Below are 26,145 nucleotides of genomic sequence, written 5' to 3' on the forward strand. Positions count from 1 at the left end.
TCAGACATCTAGAATAATGACTCCTGGATGGTTTTGATCCTTCTTTTTATGTGTAGTTATGAATATATGTGTTCTCTGCCTGTTTCAAATTCCTCAATGCAAAATGTGTAAATGCTTGTGCAGTCCTTGATTTTCAAGGAAATTATCCTAAATTAATGTGTTTGCATGTGTGAAATTAGCTGCAGTGCAGTTCATTAAAGGACTGGAAACAAGACGTCTTAGCATGACTGCCCATAAACCAAGATCATTGGGAGACTGACAGAGAGAGAATATTCCATTGATTATTTTAGTGAACAATAACATTTATATTGCAGTATCTGTCCAACTATTCCTTCAAGAATGGCAGTTTGGGAGTACAGGGACTATGGTCTTAATCTAGAGACCAACAGGTAAAAGACACTGCCTTGTTGAGCATTGTCTTCAGTCTGCAGAAGTTCAAAAGAGAGGAGTTTACAGAGACACACAAAAAGTGTGCTCTGGCTAAGATTGCTGGTTTTGTTTCCTTGATAGTCTGGGAAAGGTTAAATCCACATAGAGGTTTTCTGTTCCTAGAAATTAGTCTTAGATTCTTTCTGTTTGTGTTGCATTTAATCTTCCATGGAAGATCAGGAAAATGAATTTGTCAGAATTCTTACTTTCAGAAGATGAGCATATTTAGGTACAGTTAGTAAATTATGATTTATGTAGGCAGTGGGTAATATTTGTTTTATTATTTTTCTTTCCTAAGGAACATTTTTTGCATGCCCTGCAACAGTAGATATAGTATAGAATTAAGTTTAGGTCTTGTTTGCACATAAAACAGCCTCTTATCTCATTTTGAGTTATTAGGGTAGATTCTCAGTTAACCTGCAAAACCAGTCTCACTGTCTTAACAAAAGAGGAAGTTGAACACAGATTTGCAGCCTTGAAAAATTAATATCCCTAATATAAACCCAAATTTCGGAGTGTATTTATTGTGTTTTTAATTTTGACGAGGAGTTATTCAATTCACAGTACTGGAACTTTTACATTCTGGCTGGTTATTGTGCTGGTTCTGTGTTCTTGAGTTCCAGCCTTGTGGGCACACTAGCTCAACTAGCTTGCCAGTAGTTGTTGGTAGTATTTGTATGTCCACTCCTGTAATCCCTAGTTTACAAATAAAGCTTTCTCAGTGTTTGATGAAGTTCATAATTTAATAACGTGTCCTGCCACACCTTATGGCTCCATCTGAAAGAAATCAAGCAAGACCAGCATCCATCTCAGTATTCATAATCTGTTTTTTGAATTTAAATGGAGGTACAGAGATAGAAGATCTAATATTTTTGTTGCTCCTGTTAAACTTATAAAAATATTTTTTATAATAGGCAATAGTTCTTGTTCTGAGAAACATACTCTGGAAAGGTTCAAATCAGAAACCAGATGGTTGATCAGGAGAAGGATAGTGTACACGATGCCGTTCTACTTAGAAGAGCCTGGCCTAGGACTGGGAGAATGAGGCACTGCTGAGTGCTATTTATAACTGGTGATTGTTACAGAAGAGAACTGCTCACTTGACAGTGAGCACTGGATGATCTGAAGGAGATACAATCAAAACAAGGCCAGACTGCTGTGCTCTATTGTTGTTTTGGTTTAATTGAATTGTCAGTGTCTGATACAAGTCATAACAATTCCTATTAGAGGATTTTTTTTCTTTCATTCTCTTAAATATGTGGTAGTCCAGACAATGCTGCAGGGTCTGTTCTTCATACCTGAAAAGGCTGATAAAAATCTTGTATCCAGCCTCCCATGCCTTACTGGCCTCTTTAGTAAGGTGCTCACAATATTTACATGATATTCATCCAGACTGCAAGGTCTGGATTCAGGGCAAGGCATGACAAGGAAAGAACACTTACATTGTTGATAAAAATTTCACGGTGCTGACAAATGGAGGACATATGTTCATTGTTTACGTTTCTGGGCTCTTCTTCAGTAGACAACAAATTAGACATGAAAAATTGCTCTTTTCTCTAAGGAAGGTGAAGCTAAGCCAGGAGTTTGTCTGGAAAAAGCTGTGAAGCCTAGTAATGAAGCACTGCAAGGATCAGTTAGGATGAGCTCTCACTGTGATCCTTGCAGTACATTACTACCTAAGGAACACTACTGGGACAGATGTTTGGTGTGCAGGTGAGGAAACTCTCCTGGTCTGCATTTACATATAATGCTTATATGTGCATTTTTCATTTCTGTTCAAAAGCTTAGAGCAAAATAGTTCTGGAGTTAGCATAATCAATAATATGGCAATAGCTAAGGAAGTGTAATTCTGTGTAGGATAACTTTCAAAGCTTTTGGAAATACTTAAAATGCCTTTAACCTGAAGTTTCAGATGGCAACAATGTGATTGGAACTGAAGAGAACAGTTTTGACCGCAACTATGTAAAAAAGAAATTGGAGCATGGGCTTTCACGAATATGGCAGGTATGGGTTTTGAATATTGTTTCCCTCTAAGTATTTATTCCCCCCCCTTCCACCTCTCCAGTATTAATTATGGTTATATTTATACTAATGTTCTTAAAGAAATGTCTCCAGATTTTTTACAGGGACTTTTTTAAAGTGACCACAGAAATATAATTTCTATGACTCAGTGATTGCAATGCTTCCAAACTCAGTCAGATACCAAAACATAGTAGTAGGACTTTTTGTCTGATCTCATTTATTTCAACTTGTGTGCTGCCACACAATCTCTTTTCTTCTCATGTGCTTTTCTCTGTATACTGCTTTATATTTCTGGTTTAACCATAGCTCTGGAGAACCTGAAGCCTTGTGAACCTGACTGGTTTCATGGTATTCCTGGTGTGATTGCTGGATCAGTTTGGTGTGCAGTGTCACCCAAAATGTATAATGTAAAAGCTGAGTTCTGTTTTTTCATTGACAATAAAGCATCTAGGATTGACTCTATCTGTTTAACAAAGTGCTAAAGAAACTGATTATAATATTGTTTTAGAGAAATTACCATGTTACAGAAAATGGAATTCTATTCTAAATCTCAAAAAACGAGTTTTTAAGTGCAGGCAACCAACAAGTGTTAATGAGCCAGGCATCCAAGCCTTCACTTATTGTTTTCAGTGTATTAACTATTCAAAAACTTGTTTGTGTTTTGTAGGATGTTCAATTGAAAGTGAAAACATATCTTCTGGGAACAGATTTGTCTAACTTCAAATATGATGACTTCATATTTGTACTTGATGTTATCAGCAGGTATGGTGGTGTGCTTGTAAGACCTTTAAGTACGTGTCCACAAATGAGCTCTGATAAGATAGCACTGTTGATTAAGGCTGACATTCACATTTTGATGCCAATTTCATTCAAATGTGCTGATAGCTTGAAGACCAATTCTTCTATATGTAAGATTTTTATTAGGATCTGTTTAGGAGAGGTAGCATGAACCACTTTGCTGCTTAAGTGTGATATGGTTTCAGTATTGTCTGCTTTTAAGATAAGGTATGTGCAGGTCTAGCAATTTTTTTTCTAAGAGCTTTTAAAGGGGGTCTGAGTCAAGCAGAGAAAATTATGTGATACTGCCAACCTGTACAATATTATATCCTTCTCTTTTGGTAATAAAATGATGGATTGAGACTGTGAACTGACAGCTTGCCCTGTGTAGCAGGCTCTCAAAAATACATTTATTTTGCTTATGGCTCTTTGTCTCTATGTGTATGGCACACAGTGATAGCATTTGAAGGAAAATGAGACATGGGACTTTAGTGGAATGCAACCTTAACATTGCAATGCAATGTTGGTCCTCTGTGTTTATGAAGATACATTTACACTCACAGTTGGAACCGTAGTATTAAGAAATCAATAGAAATGTCTAAACTTTGTTTTATTACTCTAGGCTGATGCAGGTTGGAGAAGAATTTTGTGGCAGTAAGTCTGAAGTTTTGCAAGAATCTATCAGAAAACAAAGTGTTAACTATTTCAAAACATACCACAGGTGAGGCTATTATATGTATAGTAGATGATTCTAATGACATTTATTATTGTTGGGTAAATGCTTTCCAAAGGAATTCCGCTGCACAATTTTCCTGCACTGAGGTTGACTGTAGAGTATGTTTTCTGATGACAATAAGGCTCTGACCCCTGGAGGAGGGGAGAGGATAGAGAAGCCTTTGCTTCCATTGTGTTTGTGGAAAACTGTAGTTCTGCAGCAGGCAAGTCAGATAAAGATGAACAACTTTTTAATGTAGAATTTCAGTAGTTTTTTAGGTTGCTTCTTTTTTCCTGGTGTCCTGAGAGGGAATGCCTCTGAAATCAATAATTTGTAGCAAAATTGTGTCTTCTTTTTCTGTGCTATTGTTTAAGAAGACTCATCATGATTATGACATCATGAGAAGACTTATGACTATGAAGTGTTTTTCAATGTGCAATTCTGTCTTGAATCAAGTAAGATATTTAGAACTGAGTCCAACCTTTTGAGTCTTCACGTGTCTTCACGGCTTGTTCGTTGACAGGGTGTAATTACATTTCAGTCAGCTCTGTTGTCATATCACATGAGGCCAGTCATGTGTTGTCATGGACAGGCATTCTCTGGACTCAGATATGATATATGGTTATAACAGCATTGAGACTTATCTTTCTGTTTTTGTTGTCTTGATTTTAGAAATGTTTTGATTTGGATGATGGACAACTTTTGTAATTCTAGTTGTCTAGCATTATGTTCTTTCTGTGTGTGAAAACTAGGAAGATGTGAGAAGACATACAGCCTTCCATGTTCTAGGAAATGCTTACTTTCCTAGTCTTGATCTGTTGCCCTCTTGTTTGGAAGCTGTCATACAACTAATACATCCAGAGCCATTTGGGAAGTCGTAGGCTTTCTGCCTAAAATCCATGAAGTATGAAAATTAGTGCAAGGAGGACATGAAACAGTGTCTAAATTCAGAAGATGAGAATGTGGTTTGGAATTTCTTCCAGCTTTGGTAGTTTGTTGCTAGGAATTCTTTCTTGTCATTTGGTAAAGACATCAGTTCCAGTTGTCTAAAAAACTTGAGCCTTAATCAGATCCACATTATGTCTTGTCAGAAGATGCCACTTATTTTTATTTCTTGAAATTTTTCCTAATCCTAGGCAGAATTTCATGAACGGATTTTGGTCTACCTAACCATATTTTAACACTGACTTATCACATAGTGCCTTGTTGGGTTAAGTAAATATAATTTTGACTGTTACAGTCCTGTGTATGTTTAACAGTTTAAGTAATCATGGGCTAATTTTCTGAATTATCTTTGAGTAAAATAAAGGTTAAGGAACATTGCTGGAATATGTATAGAAATAGTAATTTTTTGTAATAACTTGTGTTTTTTAAGATAATGTAATTTTTGTGAAAATAAATATTTATTGACATGAATTAAATTATATGAAACTTTTTAATACTTTCTATGTGTTTTATGCTGCAAGGGTATTGTGAAGATTAATTGGCTGATGTTTTCATTAAAAGAAGGAAAACCATAAAAACCCTGTCTCACAGCTATATCCCCTAGGTTGTTTTATATAAAGTTTTAAGCATCTTACCTTTTCAGATCAAGCTAATGTGGCTTTCACTTCTCTTGGGTATTTAATTGGAGGGGGGAAAAAAAAGTAGGAGTGCTTTTAAGGATTCATTAGTACACGAAAGCTACACGGAACTGAAATGCTCAGAGTCCAGGAGTAATCAGTTCTTTGTGTAGTTTGACATATCTGGCCTCCTGGGCAATGTGGTGTTACGGAGAACTGCCAACATATAGAAAACATTGAAAGGAATTGGCTGTGTGATTCAAAAAACATAGAAGAGAACATAGTACTGGAGCACACAGGAAGCCTTTTTTTTTGAGTGCAAGCTGATTGTTCTGATAAATCAGAATGGGCTTTTGGCAGAGCATCAATAAGATGATTTTTGAAATGCAATTTACTTTGCACTGATACACTTGTAAAAAGATGTGTCTGATCACTTAAGCTTTTCAGAGAATGAATGCATCAGGTCTTCATGCATTTCCCTTTCTAAATGTAAGGTAAAAATTAAGAACATTTGTTTAAGTACTCTGTCAGAGCCTTGGCTTCAGATTCTAGATGCTACAAAACCTGTTGTGTGGCTTTTGAATGTTTGCTTTTCTATGACTCTCACCTCAGTCTCCCTCACAAAGACTTTTAATCTCTAATGCTGGTTTTCACTGCATCTCTGTCTGTTGTTTCTGTTGACTTTACTGTGAGAAGATCTGTAAGCTATGGGTGCTCAATGCCCTGAAAATAGCACTTAAAGTCTATTTGTGTTTAACTTGGGAATTTAAATAAACACAGCAAACTGTAGTCACAATTCAACACATTGCTTATCTCATTGTGGCAAGCAAATCTTAATTTTAGTGGTGGTTGTAGTTCATTATTGAAGTTGTGGTATTCCTAGAATATTTTATTGCCTAATTAGAAACCCAGTGCATAATTTACCAACTGTTACTTGTTAAACAAAACAATATGCCCTATATTAAGAGGAAAAGATAGAGCAGTGTGATCCCAAAAAACATTCATTGCTGTCTTTTCCTATGTGTTCCATTTATGTGGCAAATTTTTTTTCTTTATCAAAGATGTTTCTGCTTATGACAGAGTGGAGGTTTTTCTAGTGATTAAAAACAACAGAAGAAATACAGAGATGTAATGACTTGATTACTTTTCCTTATTACTGTATTACTGACACCAAAGTAAAATTAAGCTATGAAGAAAATTAGAGACTAATAGCCATTTGAAGTTTTTTCTTGGAAAGGTTGGTATGTCTGTAGAATATGATTTCTTTCCACTTCCCTTTGCTCTCTCTCACTGGCTTCAGTGTGTTTGAAAGAAACACCTGTCTTATGTGGGCTCTCAGAAGCTGTTGTGCTGCTAGTGGAGTGTTTGTGTATATTATATTGCTTTCTACAGTTTACAGAGGAAAAAGATCCAGTATTTCTGCATAATTGTAGCTGTCCCTCTATAATTTGTAATGGTTTTGACTGAAAGAATTAGTTTATAAATTTTGGAGATAGTCTCAAAGAATATCTTTCTCTGGAGGTGTCATAAAAAATACTCTGCTTTGGTTATCCACAGCTTTTGAGTGGTTTGTCAGTTGGAAGAGTTGCTTAAATACTTGTTTTAAAGTGTAACTTATTGTACAGTTCTGGAAGGAGTTTTTCACTGCAGAAGTGAAGTAATTGCTAACTTTGTGATTTACTCTTTCTGCCAATTGAAAGTATTCATTTGTGTTTCAGAACCCGTCTTGAGGAGCTAAGAATGTTTTTGGAGAATGAGACCTGGGAACTTTGTCCTGTTAAATCAAGCTTTAGTATTTTGCAGCTTCACGTACGTTCTATGCATAAAATTTACAAATGTATTAATATTTAATAACTGAGAGTCACAGTGTTCTAAGAAGTAGTAAGATCCATTAACTACTGTACAAATGTTTTTAATTGCTTCTAAAAACTCCTCAGTTTTACTTTATGATATTAGAAACTTAGGAGTTAAATGGTTTCGAAACAGTAGTGTTTCTGTTTCAGGCAGGCAGTGGTTTTTATGGAAGATGCTGGAGTTGTAAGCATAATGTTAGCCTCAATGTAATGTTAATTTCCATGTATTGTTAATATGTCTGTTTTTAATTTCTAAAATATTTATCTGACAGTAAGATGCTAAAACATGAGTGCCTGCAAGTAGTTACATGAGCACTCACTAGCTTGTACCAACTTGGCATCTGTTTCTGGAAACATAGGTCATACAGCCTCATTTGGACAGGAAAAAAAATATTCTTCTGTGGTGAAGTCCAACTGAAAGCAAGTAATCACTGTACTTACCTTCTAATCATCTGAAGTGATTTTTTTATTTTTAGCATGTGGTGGATGAAATTAACTTGTTTTGCCAAATAAAACATGGTGCCTGTGATTAAAGCTATAACTGCAGTTCAGAAATGTTTTAGCACAGCAATGTTAAGGAAGATCATTTTGCAACCTCTGTGGAGTTAACTGTAGAAGTAAGCAATAGGCGACAGGGTCACTGAAAGTATGGAGGGAAAGGGAGGGAAGACCCTCAGCAGCATCCAGCAGCAAAGGAAATAATATTTTAAATAAAGAAATGGGATTATAAATCTGTACATACTGCTCAAGGGGCTGGAGCAGCAGAAAATGGCAGAAAGTTACTGATTTGTGTAAGCAAACCGAAATCTAACATTGTAGTCGTTTTAGCTGCATGTGTTTTAACCTTTGAACCTTTAGTTAAATGAAAATGTACATTTTACTGTTATGAATATCAATAGCTAGAGTTGAGTAGATAAAAATGGTATGTCATCTGAGATAAGTTGTGTTTTGTTAGGGGAAAAAAAGTAAAAAAAAATCATGCCTTTTGGATCCTGCTTGGTCCATACACTTGCAAAAGTTTGTGTACTCACCTAGTGCTCAGAAACTCTGCAGTGGGTTTGAGAAGTAAAATATCTTGACAACTTTTTAAAAATAAAATATCAGCAAGAAAATTTCAGCTTTAGTAAATTACTAGGTAACTTGTGTAAAGAAAACTGCATTTTTGGATATGGATATGGATAGAATTTAAGTCTCCTTATTGCTGTGAAATAAAAAACACAGTTACTTTTCACCTAGTTTTAGACAGTAAATACTTTCAGAATACAAATATATTGCATGTTGTAGTAGAAAACTTCTAAAAGTACAAAGACAAGCAGCATAAGGTTGTCACTTTTGAGGTTAACTTGAGCCACATGTTTAAATAAGCAGCCAACTTCGGCTAAAAGTTAATTGTCCACAAGTTTGTTGTTATCCTTTGTTTTTATGGAACTGGAGTCATAATAATATTGAAAATGCCTGATGAGAACGTGGTTTATTTCTGTTGGTAGGAATTTAAGTTCCTGGAGCAGTCGCGTTCCCCGTCGGTGTCGCCGAGCAAGCAGCCTGCCTCTGCGGCTTCGTCGGCCGTGACGCTGTTCGAGCAGTACTGCGCCGGGGGAAACCCCTTCGAAATCCAGGCCGACAGCAAGGACGATGAGACAGAGGATGTGCTAGCTTCCAATGGGGTATGGAGTGTTCCAGAAAAAAAAAGCAAATAGTGCTTTCAGTAAATGATGGTATATTTTGTGAGGCAACGATGGTAAAGCGCCTTAGTACAAGAATCTCTTGCCTGCAGTACTTTGCTGTTTTGCTTTTAAAAATGCCAGAAAGTCAGGCATCCTGTTTAAAGTTCAGTTTGTTTTGCACTGAATCAGTACTTTTTTCCACTGAAGTCAAGCATTCCTGAAGGTTAGCAAGACATTTTCCACCTAAATTAGTATTTTTCCAGAGGTTTAAGTTAGCTTTCTTTGTGGAGGTGGTTTTATCATTTTAGGACTTGCTTTCTGGCTTCACAGGAAGGAGTCATTGTGGGCTGCTCCTTTTGTTGTATTTGTTCGCTCAAATATGATTTGCTGTGATTTTCTGATGTTTGTTACATCACTTTTAGTTGCAATTGAAGTGCTCAGGACACTCTTTTTATTGTGAGTTCTTCTGTAAAACTGAACAATAACTGTGTGGAGTTTTTTTATAAGTCTGTCAAAAATCAGTGATCAAATGTGTTTCAATGTAAAACTTGGTACCATTTTCTTTTTTTGTTTAATCTTTTGTTATTGTTTATTCCTTTGAGGACTGATGTTTTCTTGGGCTTAACTTGTGCTACTGAGGCTGGATAACATCTTAAGAACAAAAAAGAATAATTGCTGCTTAGTGATTTCAAACTCCTCTGATACCTTGCGGATTGCTGCTAGTGAATGAGAGCCTGCATTGTTCCCATATTTTTTGTTTAGTGACTTGTAAGCAGCATACTTGTAAGCAGCTGCTTACAACTTGTAGAAAGCAGCTTGTAAGCAGCTGCTTACAACTTGTAGAAAGGGTTTGTAGAATTGTCTTAATTTCTTGGCTATGGATAGGCTGAGGTGTTTTTATTTCTCTCTGCACATTTGTATGAGACGTGAAAACTCTGAATACAAGTTAGGACAGACCTTCTTCGGTGTTTCCATTTCTACCATTTTAGCCTTCAGAATCTATTTCTCCTTGCTCCAAGAATAATTTAGAAGACATTGTCTTACTCTCTGCTAAGCTTTTGCAAGTATTAAATCATTTGATGAAAAACTAGGTAGCAAATGCTGATAAACATATTGTAGACACTGTTTTGAGGGCTTTGCCAGCATGAAGTGTCACACTGCTGCCTTCTGTCAGTAAGACAGAATCACTGAATTGTTTTTGTTCGAAGGGACCTCTGTCACAGAGACTGCTGGCTCATGAGAGAAGTAGTGGTCCTGCAGGTCTTACTGGAACTCTGAAACCTGCATGAGTTACAAAACACAAGTGTAAAACAGACAGAAATTTGTCTCTCTGAATGGAGGCACAGAGCAAGTTAATTAACTTGTGTACAGGATATCTCCCAGGGCTGGTATTGGAACAAAGGTATTTTATGTCTGAGGTGGCTGTACTCTACAGATAATTGTCCTACTTTCCCTTTTGACATTTTTAGTCTCCTCTCTGCATTTCTGTCCCAGAGGCAGGGTAAGTGAGGTACTTGTTAATAGATCCTTTGGGATGGATTAGAGTGAAACAACACTGAATGATTGGTGTTTATACATACATATAAATGGCAGGTTTATTGTAGAACAATTTGATCTCAGTGGAAATGAGGTATGTAGCCATTTTATCTAGCATGTTGTTAGCTACAGTAATAGAACAATATAAAAGTATCAAGATATAACTTAATGAAATATAGAAAGAAAAAAGAAGTAAAGGATAAGAGCAGATTGTGGAAAGATAGCACAGCTCTTGGATCTAACTGGGACTTGGTTTTTACAATTTCAGTGTCCACTGGTCAAACTGATGGCCACAATCTTGATCTGTTGGGGCTGAGGGAAACCACCAAACATGAAAGTTCGCTGGGTTAATAGACATTTGTGTTCAGGGGAGAGCAGCCAAGGTACCTCCACTGCAGGGGTGTTTTTGGCTGCTGTAACACTGTGGATTGTGTGCAGTCCTCTGGTGGAAGGCTGCGGAAATGACTCTGGGGGCATTTTGGGGGTCTTTGATGATTTGTGGCCCCTTCTAAATAACTTGACTGCTGTTTGACCTGGCTAAGTTGAGCCAATTATGCATTATCAGAAGGGGTGAATACCTTAAGGCTTATGTGATTCCTCCTCATGGGAAGGACATTGTCATGATAAAAAGCATTATCCTGTCTCACAGTATCTGTTTATTACTGACCTTTTTCCCTTATCTGTGTCAAAAAATGGCTTGTTGCTAAACACAGGCTGGTTTTTCATGGTCATCTTCTGGGGGTGGGTGTGCACCTCCTCTGTCTTATGGAGATCAGAGGTTTTGCCAGCACAGCTGGCTGTGCAAACCTGGCCTCAGCAGAGCACCTGCTGCTCTTACAAATTGCCAATTGCTTGAGCCATTAACCTTTAATGTTTCACAGCTATCTGTTCCAAAGTGCTGACACAGAAAGAACTCCTGTTTAATATGTAGAAGGTACACCTATTTTGTTATTCTTTACATAGAAAGATAAACAACCTGCTTAAATAACGCAGGATAAAATTTTTACTAAGGTTTTGTGTTTCAGTGACCAGTTACCTGACCAGTTTAGGTGGAGGTACATTTTAGCACTGAAAATTGGAATTATTTCAGATGGAGGTTGCAAAATTTTTCTTCCAGAGAATATAGGCATGTTGCCAAATATAGAAAGAAGTAGCACGATAAGGACATAAGCATTTAATTTACTTGTCAGTTTATCTGTAGGGTGGGAAGACCTGTCAGGATTTCGTTTGAGACTTTTAGAGTCTTTAAGTGCTTAGATGTTGCAAAATGGGGCCCCTGGACCCAATTAGCTCAGCTCTGTATCTTGAGCTTTGGTGAGATGCTTTATGTCCCTTTTCTGTAGCTTCTTAAAACGTGTTTGTTGTGATACAGTTAACTTCCAGTATTATAACACTCTTCAACTTTGATGAATCTTACAGCTTCCTGGAGGTTGATTTGAGTGGATTGCCTTAACACTTCACCTCATTACTGCTACAAGATACCTGAATTCATTTTAGCACTTCAAAACTTTACTGCAGACTGTGTATATTCAAAATAGATTTATAATGTCTCTTCAGATTGAGGTCACTGTTTAATAGTTGCATACTTTAAAATACAAATGCATTTATTTCATTAAAAAAAGCTGTTCGAGATCATTAATAGCATTAGATTGAGGGGACTTAATAAAAGTATTTTTCCATGTCAAAAAAAAATACATCTCAAAATCCTTCTTATTCTATGATGTTAAGACAGTTCATTAATGTCAACTGACTGATTCTTACATCAATATGAACTGCAGTTAAAATTTGTGGTCAGTTTATCATTTTACTGTCCCTGGATTTTAATTGAATCAGCCCATCATTTATTATATGTTAATGCATAATAAGTGGTGGTAATTCTCTGTGCTACTGTTCCAGTCAAGTTAGATAAACTGTGGTTCTTTTTGTGCTTAGTCAAGGCTGACCTCAGCTCATTTTTGAAATAAACTGAGCTGCTTTCTTCACAACTTTCCTTTGTCTAAAATGTTCAAGATGCAGATATTTTGCTTGGGAATTCTATTGGTCTGAACATTTCTTTCAAGTGTCTCATACTACATTCTCTTTTTTCCACCTGAGCTGGTTTTGTGTTGAATTTGTTTGTTCTGTGGGCTCTTGCTTTTGTACATAGTGCTTTCATACTGCTAGCCTTGAAAACTCTCAGCAACTTGGGACCAAGGCATGTGTGACTGAAAAAATACATGTCCTAGTGTGTTTTGGCTGCCATTTCTTAAAGATCCTGGAACCAGTGTGTGTTACCTGTGTATTGACTGTGTGGATAAAGTGGCTTCAAAGCAGTGTATGAGTTAAGGAAAAGTGTCTCTCTTCAAGTGCAGGTGCATTCTGCATAACTGCAAGTTATTTTTTGATATTGGGTTATTTTCTTAATTAAATGTGTGCAGTATAAAGAAGTATTTTGTGAAGCAATAGTTTAGTTCTTCTTGCAGTAATAATTAACTATTATACATGCCAGGAGTTTTTTTTTGTTTTTTTTTACTGCCATTGTATGGATGAATTTTGAGGATTTATTACTGTTTTTTTCAGACTGTAAGAAAATAACAAAAGCTCAAATATGTTTATAAACCAACTAGAAAGGAACACAAATTATTGGTAGCTGAAACAGGATGATGGAGGTATTTACCTAATCACCATAATATAATTTGCCTGCTACATTTTTAAAGAGTATAGTCAGCAGCCTTTCAACAGCAAAGTTATTTGTATCCCGATCAAGGTAAAAGCCAAAATGCGACCAAAGTGCAACATTAAATGAGTGATAATATTATAAGAAAAATAATTGTTGTCAATTTATCATTTATTTATTTTTTTTACCAGTATGAATCAGATGAACAAGAAAAAAGTGCATATCAAGAGTATGACAGTGACAGTGATGTTCCTGAAGAGTTGAAAAGAGATTATGTGGATGAGCAGACAGGAGATGCCCCAATAAAAAGGTAAGTTGGCTGTGTGGGTCCTTGGTCTAATTCACATGGTTTTCATCTCAGTATTCTAATTAGTTCAGTTTCTGTAATCTACAACAGTGGAATAATAATCAAATAAACATTATGCTGCCTGCACAGTTAGAAGGCTCAGCACTTAGATCTCCAGAGCAGGGAGGAACATTAAACCACTCATCATTATTGCAGAGAAAACCTGAAGAAAGGAACATTTTGAAAGCAGATGAAGGATCTCTGAAGCAGGTAGTGGAAAACTGGTTAATAAGGACTATGTGTTAACTAAAGGTCCTTCTATAGCAGCCATTGTGCATATATGTAATTTCTGTTGTGTCAAAAGTGGTTGTTTGCAGACAAATGCTTTGAGATTTGGGCTTCTGCAGAACAATAAACCTCTACAGGTTAAGGAAAAAAAAAAAGATTATTCCATAGCTTGAAGACAGTGCTTTTCAATTTTAAGTTCTCTTTTTCTTTAATATACTATATATGTATATAAATAAATATACATATTCTATTTTGATGTCTATAAAAAGTATTTTACTTATATATATTCATATTTAAAAAGCCAACTTTTTATCCTCTAAAAGGATTTGAAAACAAGTTTCTGTCTAGGACACTGTACAACTTAGATGTACATTGGGACTCTGTGAAGCAGGCTAACATTTTTTTATGTAGGGTTTGCAGGACAAACAGAATGCCATCACTTGGATCAAAGCAGAGTAGCAGAACAGTTACAAGATAACTCTTTAGGATAAAATATTGTTAGCATGATTCTTTCTATAAGGTTTACAATGTAAACTCCCTCCTTTCAAAGGAGTGATGGAGATATAGTTAAAAATAATTTATTTGGAACAAGCAAGAGGTGCTGTCCATAGGTTTGTGCTGTGAAATTCAAATTTTTGGAAGAATATAATTTTGAGGTATGGCAACTGGCAGAGGGTTTCTCTTAAAATTAAAATGTGTCTTGTTGGATAAATATCGAGTTCAACTTCCTGCCTCTTTCAGGACTAAAATTTGTGAAAAAGTTAATGACTTTTTTAGTTTCACCTTCCTCAAAATTGCTTCTATTTCTAGGTAGTAACTTTCAGCTGTAGCTGACAAATCTGCCTGGTTTTTTGTGACTTGTGTTGTTTTTATTCTCTTTGTGAGTTATGAATTTGATTCAGAGCAAGAGACTAAAATGAATGTTGGGGCAAGACAGATGCCTGCAGAACTCCAGCATGAGAATAAAAGTCAAAAATTCCTTCTGTAGTACAATTCTGTGTAAATTAGATCAGGCTTCTTTCTTAAATATTAGAATCCTAACCCTGTTGTGCTTTGGCATAAGTAAAATTCTGCACTGGGAGACGTACTGTCATGTGAAAGAAGGAGGAAGGAATAATGCATTTTCCACTAAATTTCATTTGTATGTCTTTGAATATTTTCACATTTGCTGTATTTTGTTTTTTTTTTTTTTTTAAGTGTTTCTCGAGAAACTCTGAGGAGCAGAAAGAGATCAGATTATAACCTCAATAAAGTGAATGCACCTATTCTAACCAACACTACACTGAATGTAATAAGGCTTGTTGGTATGTAGAATAATTGTTGTTTTTTTGTGAATGTTTTTGATTTTTGTACAAACGTATGGATTATAGCAAATATGTTAAATGATATTTAAGGCCCTGAAAAATATACTTAGTTGGGCTCTATTTCTGCTCTTTGAAAATGTTAATAAGATAGAAATAAAGCACTAAACAAATTCCTTAATTAAACAGACAAATTTGCTTATATCTTGCACATTATTTTTACCTGGAAAATTAATCTGCATGCATATGTTGGTTTTAACCTATAGTGCTAGTTTATTTGTCTGAAATATTGAATGTGTTAGAAGAGTAGATATAGGAAGCAAGATTTATTTTAAAGTAAAATAGTTGCAAAAGTAAGAACTTTATGACTAGTTTTTTTTTTTCCATTTCATTATTCAAATTCTCGCACTCAGAATAACTGTTTTTACCACATAGTAATGAACTAGAAGAAAAGAGCTCTCATACATCCTAGTAATCTCTGGGGAGTTTAGGGAATCTGTATCCCTGCAGGTCATCAAGATGTGATTGGACAGGCTGCTGAGCAGCCTTGTGGCTTTGGGCCTGCTCTGAGCAGGAGGTTGTACTTTGCCACTTCTTGAGGTCTTTTCTTGCCAAACTTTTCTATGAAAACACTTGCCTCCAATTCTAGGTGTGATGGGATTGATTTTTCGTGATCATGCCTTCTGTGTGATGATCTAGATAATTGTATGATAGCAATTTTCTGCTACTGACTTCTGTTTTATTTATAGAGAAGGGAAAGTAATTGTCTAAATATATCTGAGTAGGCAGAAGAGAGAGGAATTCTGTATGTGTTGCATTAATGAGGTTTGCCTCCAAAGTTTGAAAATGATTGTTGCACTTCAGACTAAGCGCTTTTCAAAAAGGTTACTCTGATACCTGGTTATAGCACCTTTTGCTCTCTTTGAAGGCAGCATGAAAGTCAGGAATTAATTTTCTAAATCTTCTTTGCAGATTTGCTAAAACCTTTTTTTCCCCTTGAGAATTTACCATATAGACCTGAAATGAGAGTTCATTCTGTTGTGACTTTTCTGTGATTGTTCTGTGACTTAGGTTGGAGAGATTTCTTTGCTCTTTCTGCTATAAGGTTTTGCTCTGAAAAAATTGAGGATTGAGTATAGAAACCACTCGTGGCACTTTCTTGCAAACATCAGCCTCTGTCCCTGCCATAAAACACTGTACCAGTAGGTGAAGCAGTATTCTGGTTTTCTGATTTTACATAAGGAAAACTATTTGTAGATTATATTGATAACCCCAAAATTAAACATTATTTTAAAAGCTCATATATATGCTTTTTTCTCCTTCTGGAATTATTATTAATTTTCAAATTTTCTGCTGTTTGAGGTGTTTTATATTGTTTTGGTAATGAGTATTTGTGATATTTTGTATTATAGTGGTGTTATTTAAAACATGGACTTGGAAAGGACCTCCTGCAGGGGGAAGATGTCATTTAGTACTGCCTGTAAATATGCTTGTTTTGAGCTCCAGCTGAAAAATACTTCTATTCCCAGCGCTCATTCTAATAGGAATTCTATTTCAGAAGCCTTTTTCAGCCTAAAGAATTAAAAAAAAAATATCCTCCTGTTTTCTGCTGACTTGATCTTATGACAAAAGAAATTTTGAGGTTTAACAGGTAATTTTGTTTTTCAACATACTGTTCTGCTGTTTTTACAGGAAGCTATCCTATTCCTTCTCAGTCTGATTTGCTAAAAAATGTGCCAAGATTTCTAATGTCCCCTGTATTTATCCACCAGAAATTTACATTTTCTGCTCTTCTTATAATCTTACCAAAATGATGCAATATTTTGGTTGAGATCTTCCTGAATTTTTCAATTCTTTTATCATTGCATCATGGTCCCAAGTTCCTTCTGTTTTGCACCTCTTTTGATTTCTTACAGCTTCCTTGTACTGGCAGTGTGTAATGACCTTGTACAGCCAGCAGGTTCTTCACTTTCCCAGTTTTTTCCAAGATATAAGCTGCTAGTTTATAGTAGAAAGATGCATGTTTTTCAATCAGTTGTCCCCTAAATGTATGCATTTACAATTTGTGCTACTAAATTTCATCCAATTCTTATTATAAGTCATCAAGTACTTCTGTACATTATGTCAGTCCTTTTTCTGTTTTGATGGTGCCTCTTTATTTTTTTCTATTATCACTCTCATTTCTTTGTACCAGAGTAATTCATGAAAATGTTAATGAGATGGCTGATTGCTGGGAACTCCACCAGTAGCTTTTTTAGTTACTTCCCTTTCCCACACATTCTAGCTTCATTTATTTACTGTGCAATGTTGTTATATTAATACTTTTACCAAATCCCAGATAGATGATATATACTGTGTCCTTTGTGTGGAAAATCAGGTACTTTAGTCTGGTACAGTTCACTTCTTTTAGATCCACGATTTATCTTAATTTTGCCTCCATATTTCTCTTCTGGCGTTTCCATAATTTCTTCAAAACAATCTGAAATTCTACATCCCTAAAGTTAAAACAGTGGATCAGTAGTTAATTTGGATTACTTTTTTCCTTCTTTTATGTTTTCCTTTGCTGTTTTTCAGTCATAGTGATGAAGACGCAGATTTAAGTTGCCCAATCAAGTAACAGAAATAATTGTCTTACTTTTTAGGAAAGTAGTAGTGTCCATTGTGTCATACTGAATGAGTATGACAGTGTTTGTTGTAACCATTTTGAAGTATTTCTATGTGCTGTATGCTTTGTATGGAGGGTAAATGAATAATTTAAAAAGTAGTTTTATATTTATAAACTGCATAAATGAGTTGCTAATGTATGATTGAAGTGGGCGTGGTTACAATTTTGTTTGAATTTCAAATTAACAGTTCATTTTCGAGATTTCTCTCACATTAATTAACTAAGGTAATTAGTTCTATTTCTAGTATGAAATAGCCATTAGACTAATTTATAAGGTTAATATTTCCTATCAAGCCATTGCATGTTGAATTAAAATGTAAAGGAAGAATAAACCAGTGTTAAATTTGTATGGAATAGTTTAACTAAGCACTGTATATCAGCAAGAATAATTAATGATTATGTCATTATATATATTGATTCGGTGATCTCTTAATTAATAATATTCTGACCTAAGAAATAGTTTAGTGCGTGTTTCTTATATTGATAGGTTTTAATGCTTTTTTTGGCCTTATTTTTGCTTGTGATAAGAATGGGATTTGAGGACAAAATCTTAGTTTTTGCTTGCTTTAAACCCCATTATCTTGCAAGAAAATAATAATAGTGATGACCAACCTCAAAGCAGAAGTTGTTAGCTGAAGTGAGTGATTGGTAACATAACAGAACCTCTTGCGACTTAACCTTAAATCACTCAGTATTTAACAGACTTTGCACTTCTTCCTTCAGAGCAGTATTTTAGCTCTTAATGTGTGTCTTCCTTCCACCATTCCATTTTCCCAGTACCTGGGTCAGGGATTCCCAAGGTCTTGTCAATGGAATCTGATGCACAGAAGGCATTTGATATATCAGCCTTTCCTGTGTCCCCTCACCAGGGTTCCTTCTCCATTTAGTAGCAGGCCTTTTGTTATTGATGTATTTGAAGAAGTCCTTCTTGACCATATTTAATTCCAGGTAGGCCTTAGCTTTTTCTGTCTTTATGTCTGCTCACTCCAACAGCATCTCTATATTCATTCCAAGTGGCCTGTCCCTGCTTCTACCTCCTGTATATGTCTTGCTTTAGTGAGTTTTGAGAGATGTTCCTTGTTCATCCATGCTGGTCTCTTGCCCCCTTTGCCCAATTTCTTGCTCATCAGGATGCACCATTATTGAGCCTGGAGGAAGTGGTACTTGAATATTGACCATCTCTCTTGGACCCTTTTTTTCCTGCAGAGCCCGTCCCCATGGAATTCTTCCAAGAACATCCCCAGAGATGCTGAAGTTAGCTCTTGAGAAGCCCAGGGTTGCAATTTGGCTTGCTGCCTTGCTTCCTTCATGCAGGATACTGAACTCCACTATCTCATAGTCACTGTAGCCAAGGCTGTCCCCAACCTTCACACTTCTAATAAGGCCTTCCTTGTTCATTTGTATAAGGTTGAGCAACACACCATTCCTCACTGGTATCTTCCACCATCTCTGTCAGGAAGTTGTAGTCAATGCTTTATTGTTTGTGCTTTGCTGTTTTGTTCTTGTAGCACATGTCAGGATGACTGAAGTTCCCTATGAGAACCAGGGCCTGTGACCATGAGGCTGCTTCTACTTCTCTGTTAAAAGACTTCATCCACTTCCTTCTCCTCATCAGGTGGCCTGTAGCAAACACCTCTGACAGTGTCACCCTTGCTAGTCTGCTCTGTTATCCTAACACTTGAACTCTGGACTGACTCATCATCCACCCCAAGACAGAGCTCAATACATTCCAGGTGTTGCCTCACATCAGCACCACTCCACCATTGTGCTTTCCAGGTCTGTCTTTCCTAAACAGCATGTAGCCCTTCATGACAATATTCCAGTCACACAAGCTATCCCAACATAGCTCTGTAGCTGCAATGGGATCAAAGCTCTGTGACTGCCTACACATCTCTGATTCCTCCTGTTTGCTCCTACTGTGTGCATTGGTGTACAGGCACTTCATAGAGGTATTTCAGTATGTCAATATCCCAGTGGGAGTGCAAGGGGATGTCCCATAGTCCTGTTTTGTGTCTTTGGCTGCTTGTACCTGCTGGAGGTATCCCACTTAAACCTTATTTTTCTGCATGCATGGTCACTGTAACTTTCCCCTTACTCCATCTTTCCTAGTTTAAAGCTCACTTTACCAGGTTGGCCTGGTAAAGATTTATTGGCAAGAATTTATGTGTGCTAATTTGTGAGGTGCATCAGTTTTGTATAGATTAGTCTGATAAAGAATACTCTCTACTTGCTATCCTGAAGGACAGAAGGAGTTCTGCAAACAATACTTCAAAAGAAACCTGGCAAATGTTAGCAATTTAAGCTATCTAGAGCCTCTAGAAATTCAAGCTACTTTCAATTGCTGAATCTTTAAGTGTTTGTTTCAAGTATTTCTGGAAATTTCTATTTTGATACGGCTTTGGACTGTGTTTATGCTGTTTGGAGGTATTCTTATATATCCCTTTTTAACCCAAAACAATAATTTCAGCCCAAGTATAGGTAACAATGTGTATACACTAAAAACTGGTGTCCTGTTAGAGAGAGCAACGAGGAGGAAATGTTCTTGGAACACTTGTTGTGTCAAGATGCTGAGTGATGTAGTAATAGAGAAATGTTCTTGGCACGGGAAGATTTTTATAGGTGCAGTACTTGGGCAGTACTTGCATAGCCCTTTGGAAAAGCATGAGACACTGCCCAAGAGATTACCTTCAGTATTGATGCCAGCTGCACAGATACTTGGAAGCCTTAACTGTCCAGATTGTGACTCATCACTCATACTGGATTGCAGGCAACTTGAAAAATATGCTTATCACAGAGTAAGTGGTGCAAGTCAGCCTGTCCAATACAGATTATTCAGATAGTATGGATGAAAGTGACACTTGTTTTAATTAGGGTACCAGTACCATCCTTTCACAAACATCCAAAAATTTCCACATTGGACTGTGCATTGGATATTCCCTTTTAGAATACAAATAGAATTTTTAAGTCCACTTTTCAGTTTGTTCATAATAGTATGGGTCAAAATATTAATAATTAAGTAGTATAGAGTTAACAAAAGGGCTAAAGTGACAATTATCAATTATTACAACCTGTGTCAAATCTCTAAAAATAAAAAAACATATGCTTGCATGTCTCAGCAAACAGGGGCATAGTCATTCAGTAAGGAGTCTAAATTAGATAGAAACCTGGAAGGTAGCAATGTCAGGCTATTTCTTAGTTCTTACTCTAGTGCTCTACCATTTTATCAGGTATGTAGCTGTATCATGCCTGTTTCAAGTTAGTTATGTTGCTGACCTACACAATTACTTGCTTGAAAAATTCAAATAACTCCCCCTTCATTAAAAGCTAGCTTTTGTTTCTTTGCTCCCCAGTTTCTCTGATTCAACCAATATTTTCTCTATCTGTTAGTAGATTACTTCTCTGGGCAGAGTATTAACTTGAAGATGACTGTTGTTGACTACAGGAAAAAGAAATTGTTTTACCACCTTCCTGTAATTTTTCTAATCTGTCACATCTAAACATGTCTGGAATATGACAATTTGTGAAATGACCTGCTGTATCCTACATGCTGGGGTGGACTGGATTTGTGTTGTGGTTAAAAAATTGCTGTCTGTCTCCTACTGTAATAACCAAACAGTTTGTTGGTAACAAAATAACATTTGTTATATGTTATGTTTTTAGAATAGTAAAAGGGCCAGCAGGATGTCATTTTTGAGGTATCTAGCAGGAAATGCGGGGTCTCTGCCATATCAGGATTTTCATTAAATGTGCTTCTTTTATGACCCAATGAAGAGCCATGTCCTATGATGGAAACAAAAATACGTGAAAACTATATGCCCTGTGAGCTAGGCTTGTAAGGAGAAATCCCTTTTGGACTCCAAATCCTATGATCAGTTTGATTCAGATAACATATAGATGAAGATCCTCAGGCCGAGGTTTTTCTATTATTTTTAAAAAAGTTATTTTCTGAAGTCCAATGTGTTACAACAGAGAATAGTAAGGAAGAGAAGGATTTCTTCTTCTCCCTGGATGTTCCAGGGTACTGACATCCTCCTTTACTCTTACTCTCTCACCCTGGAAACATTTCAAACTTAAAACTACTTGAGATTCTTACCACAGGATAGAAAGGAAGGAGAGCAGAAAATGCTGTATCACTGATGTGAAACACATAACTCCTACAGTTGTTGGGTAAAATCCAATCTTGGGCATATCATTTTTATACTGTGTTTTTCTATTGCTTGAAAAATAGCCATATGTGCATATATAAACACACTAAAGCATAAAATCTTCAGTGGCTCTATATAGCATTTGCCAGACACTGCTTTAGCAGATTATTATTTTGTACCTAAATGAAGCTGAAACTTATAGAGGATCCAGACAGTTGTGTGTTGAATTTGGTACCAGAAGGCTGAGAATGGTTGAGTACATTTTGGTAAGGATTAACATCTATATTTTGAGAAGTATTGGTGTCTTAAGCCATCATTTTAGCTTTGTTTTTAAACCTTTCCAATCTGTAAACTTATTAATTTGTTGTTAATAAACGATGAAGGCTACGTAATACACTTGATAAAATTGGCTTTGAGTTTGTCTGAACTGTCGTTGTAGCACTTGTGCTGAGGAAACTGATCTTCTGTATTTGATTTTTAAGGGAAATACATGCAGATGATGAATATTCTGAAGCCTATTGCATTTGATGTGATCCACTTCATGTCCCAGCTCTTTGATTACTATCTGTATGCAGTCTATACATTTTTTGGCCGAAATGACATGGTAGGTAGAAGCATTTTTCATTTTCAAGTATCACTCTACACAGAGAATGAAAATACAGAGGAGATCTCTTTGCTTAAAATGCTACCTAATATGTAATTCCCAGAAAAATTAGTGGCAATAAAATGGATTTGAATGTAGGAGTAAGAAAAGGCTGATTAGATCAGCAATAAAGGAAGGAAGTACTGGGAACATTATTGTTAGCGAGACATTAATCATATTATGTTTTGAATAGATAGACTCTCTATACTTTTTTCCAGCACTATTGAAAAGGAGGAAAGATACTGTGAAATACCTAGAAGTAGTAGCAGAAAGGGAGATTGCAGAAGGGTGGTTTGAGCCTAGACAGTATAAGGTGATTGAATTTTTCTATATGTATTTCTCTAGTTTACATGAGAATAGCAAATGTAGGAAAAGGGGGCCATGAAAGTTAAGTAGGTACTTTAGTTTAAGAAATTTGAAAGACACTTTTTCATATCTAGTATTTTTCTGCCAAACTACTTGAATTAATGAAAACAATGTTTTTTTGAGTGATCTTGTAGTTGAAAAAAATGCTTGTTGGCTATGTCTTTACATAATATAGATCAGCTGTCAATAGAATTGTCTTAATAGCTGCATGTGAAAACAACTTTCTCCTATCTTGGCCCCTAAATTACTCCACAAGTAACAGTGTTGAGGGGTGCCAAATCCATCATCATTTGTTGGCAAATTGTAATGAATTTTCAGACTCAACATATGGTTCTAAAAGGTTTTGAACTGTTTGGCAGGACAAATGTATTTGCAATTGTGTTTACAAGATGGGTGGAGGGTGTTTTCCTTTTTTTTGGGTTTTTGTTTTGGTTTTTTTGTTTGTTTGTTTGGGGTTTGGTTTGGGGCTTCTTGGTTTGTTTTTTAAGATAATTGATTTCCATTGGCTTAGTTGCTCTGCTATTCACATTGTGTTGCATTTATTGTTATTTTTTTACACCTCCTGTTTTGTGTTTCTAAAGCCCATACCAGCTTCTTCATTTTGTGCTTTTAACAGAGAACAGCATAGTGCTAGGCAGGTAAATGTTCTAGCAGATGGGTGGTAGAATTGTGATGTTTTTGTACGGTGCCTAGTGTTTATTTTGACAGATTGTTTTCCATGGGAAACACAATGCTTGCAAGGGTTTGTGATTGTAATAAACCCTTTTGTAATGCTGCTTAAATGTCCTCACTCCCCATAGTGTTTCTAAACCTTTAGAAATTAGAGATGGGTGATGGTATGTGATTTAGACCACTCAGAGAGTTCTGGTTTTATTTTTATTCAGAAAATAATGTCAAATGGGATTCTTAGAGTATGCTGGTATAACTTCCTTAAATGTTTAAAATTATTTGTGAATATTATGGTTATTTTGTATATGTGAGTTAGTACACACATAAGGAGAGTGGCTGGTTATACAGAGTTCATTGCCAGCTTAGTGAAAACCAAGGATTTAAAATATATATGTTGAGTTCTATGGCTGTTCACTTTGCTGTCATTGCTTTTTCCAGACCTTGTTCAAATCATTATCCTATGTAATCAGTATTAGCTTTCTTCGCTTCCAAAAATTAAACACTGTTGTAACCAGAATTGCTTTCAAAGCTTTATTTGTGGGCTGCAAATTAAGCCTACCTTGTCTCAAATTATAGAGTAATAAAAAAGTATTGCCTGTATTTAACATCTACTCATTAAAATTGAAGATATTCATGAACATGCCACAAAATAGTTTTTCTTAGCAGAAACAAATTGAGGTGAGTTTTCTTTTTTTTTTTTTTTTTTTTTTTGTTTGACAGGACATTGCACTAATTTGTAAACTTACTTTTTAAAGTAACTATAGGAGATTATTATAAGAGGTAATTACTATAAGAGGTTAATGATAAGAGGTAAAATTGGTGATGAACAGAATTATTCTGCAAATTGTTTAATGCTCTGCTAACTAGCCTTACTAGGTCATCAATTTATGGAATTTAAAAATCTATAGTTCTGCAAATAGAAAGAACTTGTATGAATTGAGTCAGCTGTACTGATGAGTGAAATGTTCATGGTGAAGCCGTGAGGTTCTGTTCTTGTGGATGTGTCTCCTAGATCAGGTTATAGATTTCATCAGAGTGTACTTTCAGTGGGAATTCAACTCAGATGTAAATTGCCATTTAATATATAGGAGGATTGGGGCAGATGGACATTTTAAATTAGAAACTTGGGATGCAGTAAATGGTGACCTGAATTGTATCTGTCTTTATTCACACAGCGGGGAGGAGGTCACATAAACTCAAATACTTCCTTCCCTGAAGTCTAATAATGCAGCATACAACAGTGCCCTAAATAATGCCTTTTGGTGTGAATCACATACCAGAACTGTATTCAAATCCTTCCAGGTTGTTGACTTAAGTTTGTGTTTGTTGCACATCCCATTTCCACTTTCTATGTTGTGTTAGTTTGTTGGGGGATTTTATTAACAGTAGAAGATAAGAAGTTACAATAATTATGCATGTCAAATCAGACCCTCAGCTGGTATAATCCATTGCACTTAGCAGGAAATTAGTGTAGCTATATATATGTGTGTGTGTATACATATAAAAATAAAATAAACACATATATATAGCATAGGTGTATATATTTAACTATATATCCCAGCTGAGCATCAGCCCCGTACATTTCTGAGCTGTGAGCATGAAGGTGGCACATTTCTGAGGTAGATCTTTGTAGGCATTAAGTAATAATGACTGTTTGTAAAGATCAGTGGTTATAATTTTTACTTATGCAAGATATATATCTGATGATTACAAGGGATTGTAGAAAAAAGAGTGAAAACCATTTGACTTGGATGTGGTGTGAATGCAAAGCTCAGAGATGGTGTTGTGGGGAACTATTCCAGGCTCAATGAGAAATGTGGGGAGCCATTCCAGGCCCAAATGAGAAAATCTACAGCCCTGAAGTTAAATACAAAAATATGTATTTAAGATATTGGATGTTTTATTGGTATGAATGATACTTTGTCATCTTCATGGAAGATACTTAGGTCATTCTTCATACCAGTGCAGTGTTGAGTGCTGTGACCTCTGTTGATTTTCTTTTCATTTTGTGTGGCTGTGATTTTGTGCTAAAATTTTAATGTGAGCAAGTTGTAGATGGTCTTTGCAAGCTCAAGTTTTGCTGTATAACTTTAAAGTTTAAACTAAAGAGATTTCCTTTCCCATCTCAAGTAGAATGCATTTCTTCCAGTTTGAATCTACAGGACTGGGCCTCAGCAGCAGCAGATTACGCACCACACTGAACAGAATCCAGGAGAGTCTGATTGATCTGGTAAGTACCTGGATGTTGTTAATGCTCAGTGGGAGAGAGGACTGTATATGACATTCAGGAATTATATTTCATCATGGCTTTTTGATTTTTTTTCCTCTTTTCACATTCAGTGTAAATGTATCTAATAAGCCTTTGTTATTAGACAATGGTTGGTTTCGTGATGTAGAGGTCATTATTGTATTAAATCACTTGTTTCCAATGCACAGCAAAACTAATTAAATAGATTTTGCTAGATGTAACAGTGAAATTCAATATTTAAATCTTCTATTACGATTCATGTAATAAAGAGAGACAATTCAATATTATCTTTACTAAGAGACATTTTATAAAAAGAAATA

The 26,145-nt window shown here is 35.8% G+C and overlaps 1 protein-coding gene across 1 annotated transcript in view; it reads left to right on the forward strand.

Annotated features, from left to right (window-relative positions):
• The window catches only part of VPS50 (VPS50 subunit of EARP/GARPII complex), an 82,105-nt gene that overhangs the window by 35,224 nt on the left and 20,736 nt on the right, over nt 1-26,145 (forward strand). Inside the window, exons 14-22 of the mRNA XM_058021137.1 lie at nt 2,336-2,433; nt 3,119-3,213; nt 3,851-3,949; nt 7,224-7,314; nt 8,846-9,022; nt 13,406-13,524; nt 14,986-15,092; nt 22,382-22,503; nt 25,727-25,807. Of these exons, the coding sequence (XP_057877120.1) occupies nt 2,336-2,433; nt 3,119-3,213; nt 3,851-3,949; nt 7,224-7,314; nt 8,846-9,022; nt 13,406-13,524; nt 14,986-15,092; nt 22,382-22,503; nt 25,727-25,807 (989 nt within the window). The remainder of the gene's footprint in view (nt 1-2,335; nt 2,434-3,118; nt 3,214-3,850; nt 3,950-7,223; nt 7,315-8,845; nt 9,023-13,405; nt 13,525-14,985; nt 15,093-22,381; nt 22,504-25,726; nt 25,808-26,145) is intronic.

Source organism: Melospiza georgiana, chromosome 1, assembly GCF_028018845.1.
Source record: "Melospiza georgiana isolate bMelGeo1 chromosome 1, bMelGeo1.pri, whole genome shotgun sequence".
Classification (NCBI taxonomy): Eukaryota; Metazoa; Chordata; class Aves; order Passeriformes; family Passerellidae; genus Melospiza; species Melospiza georgiana.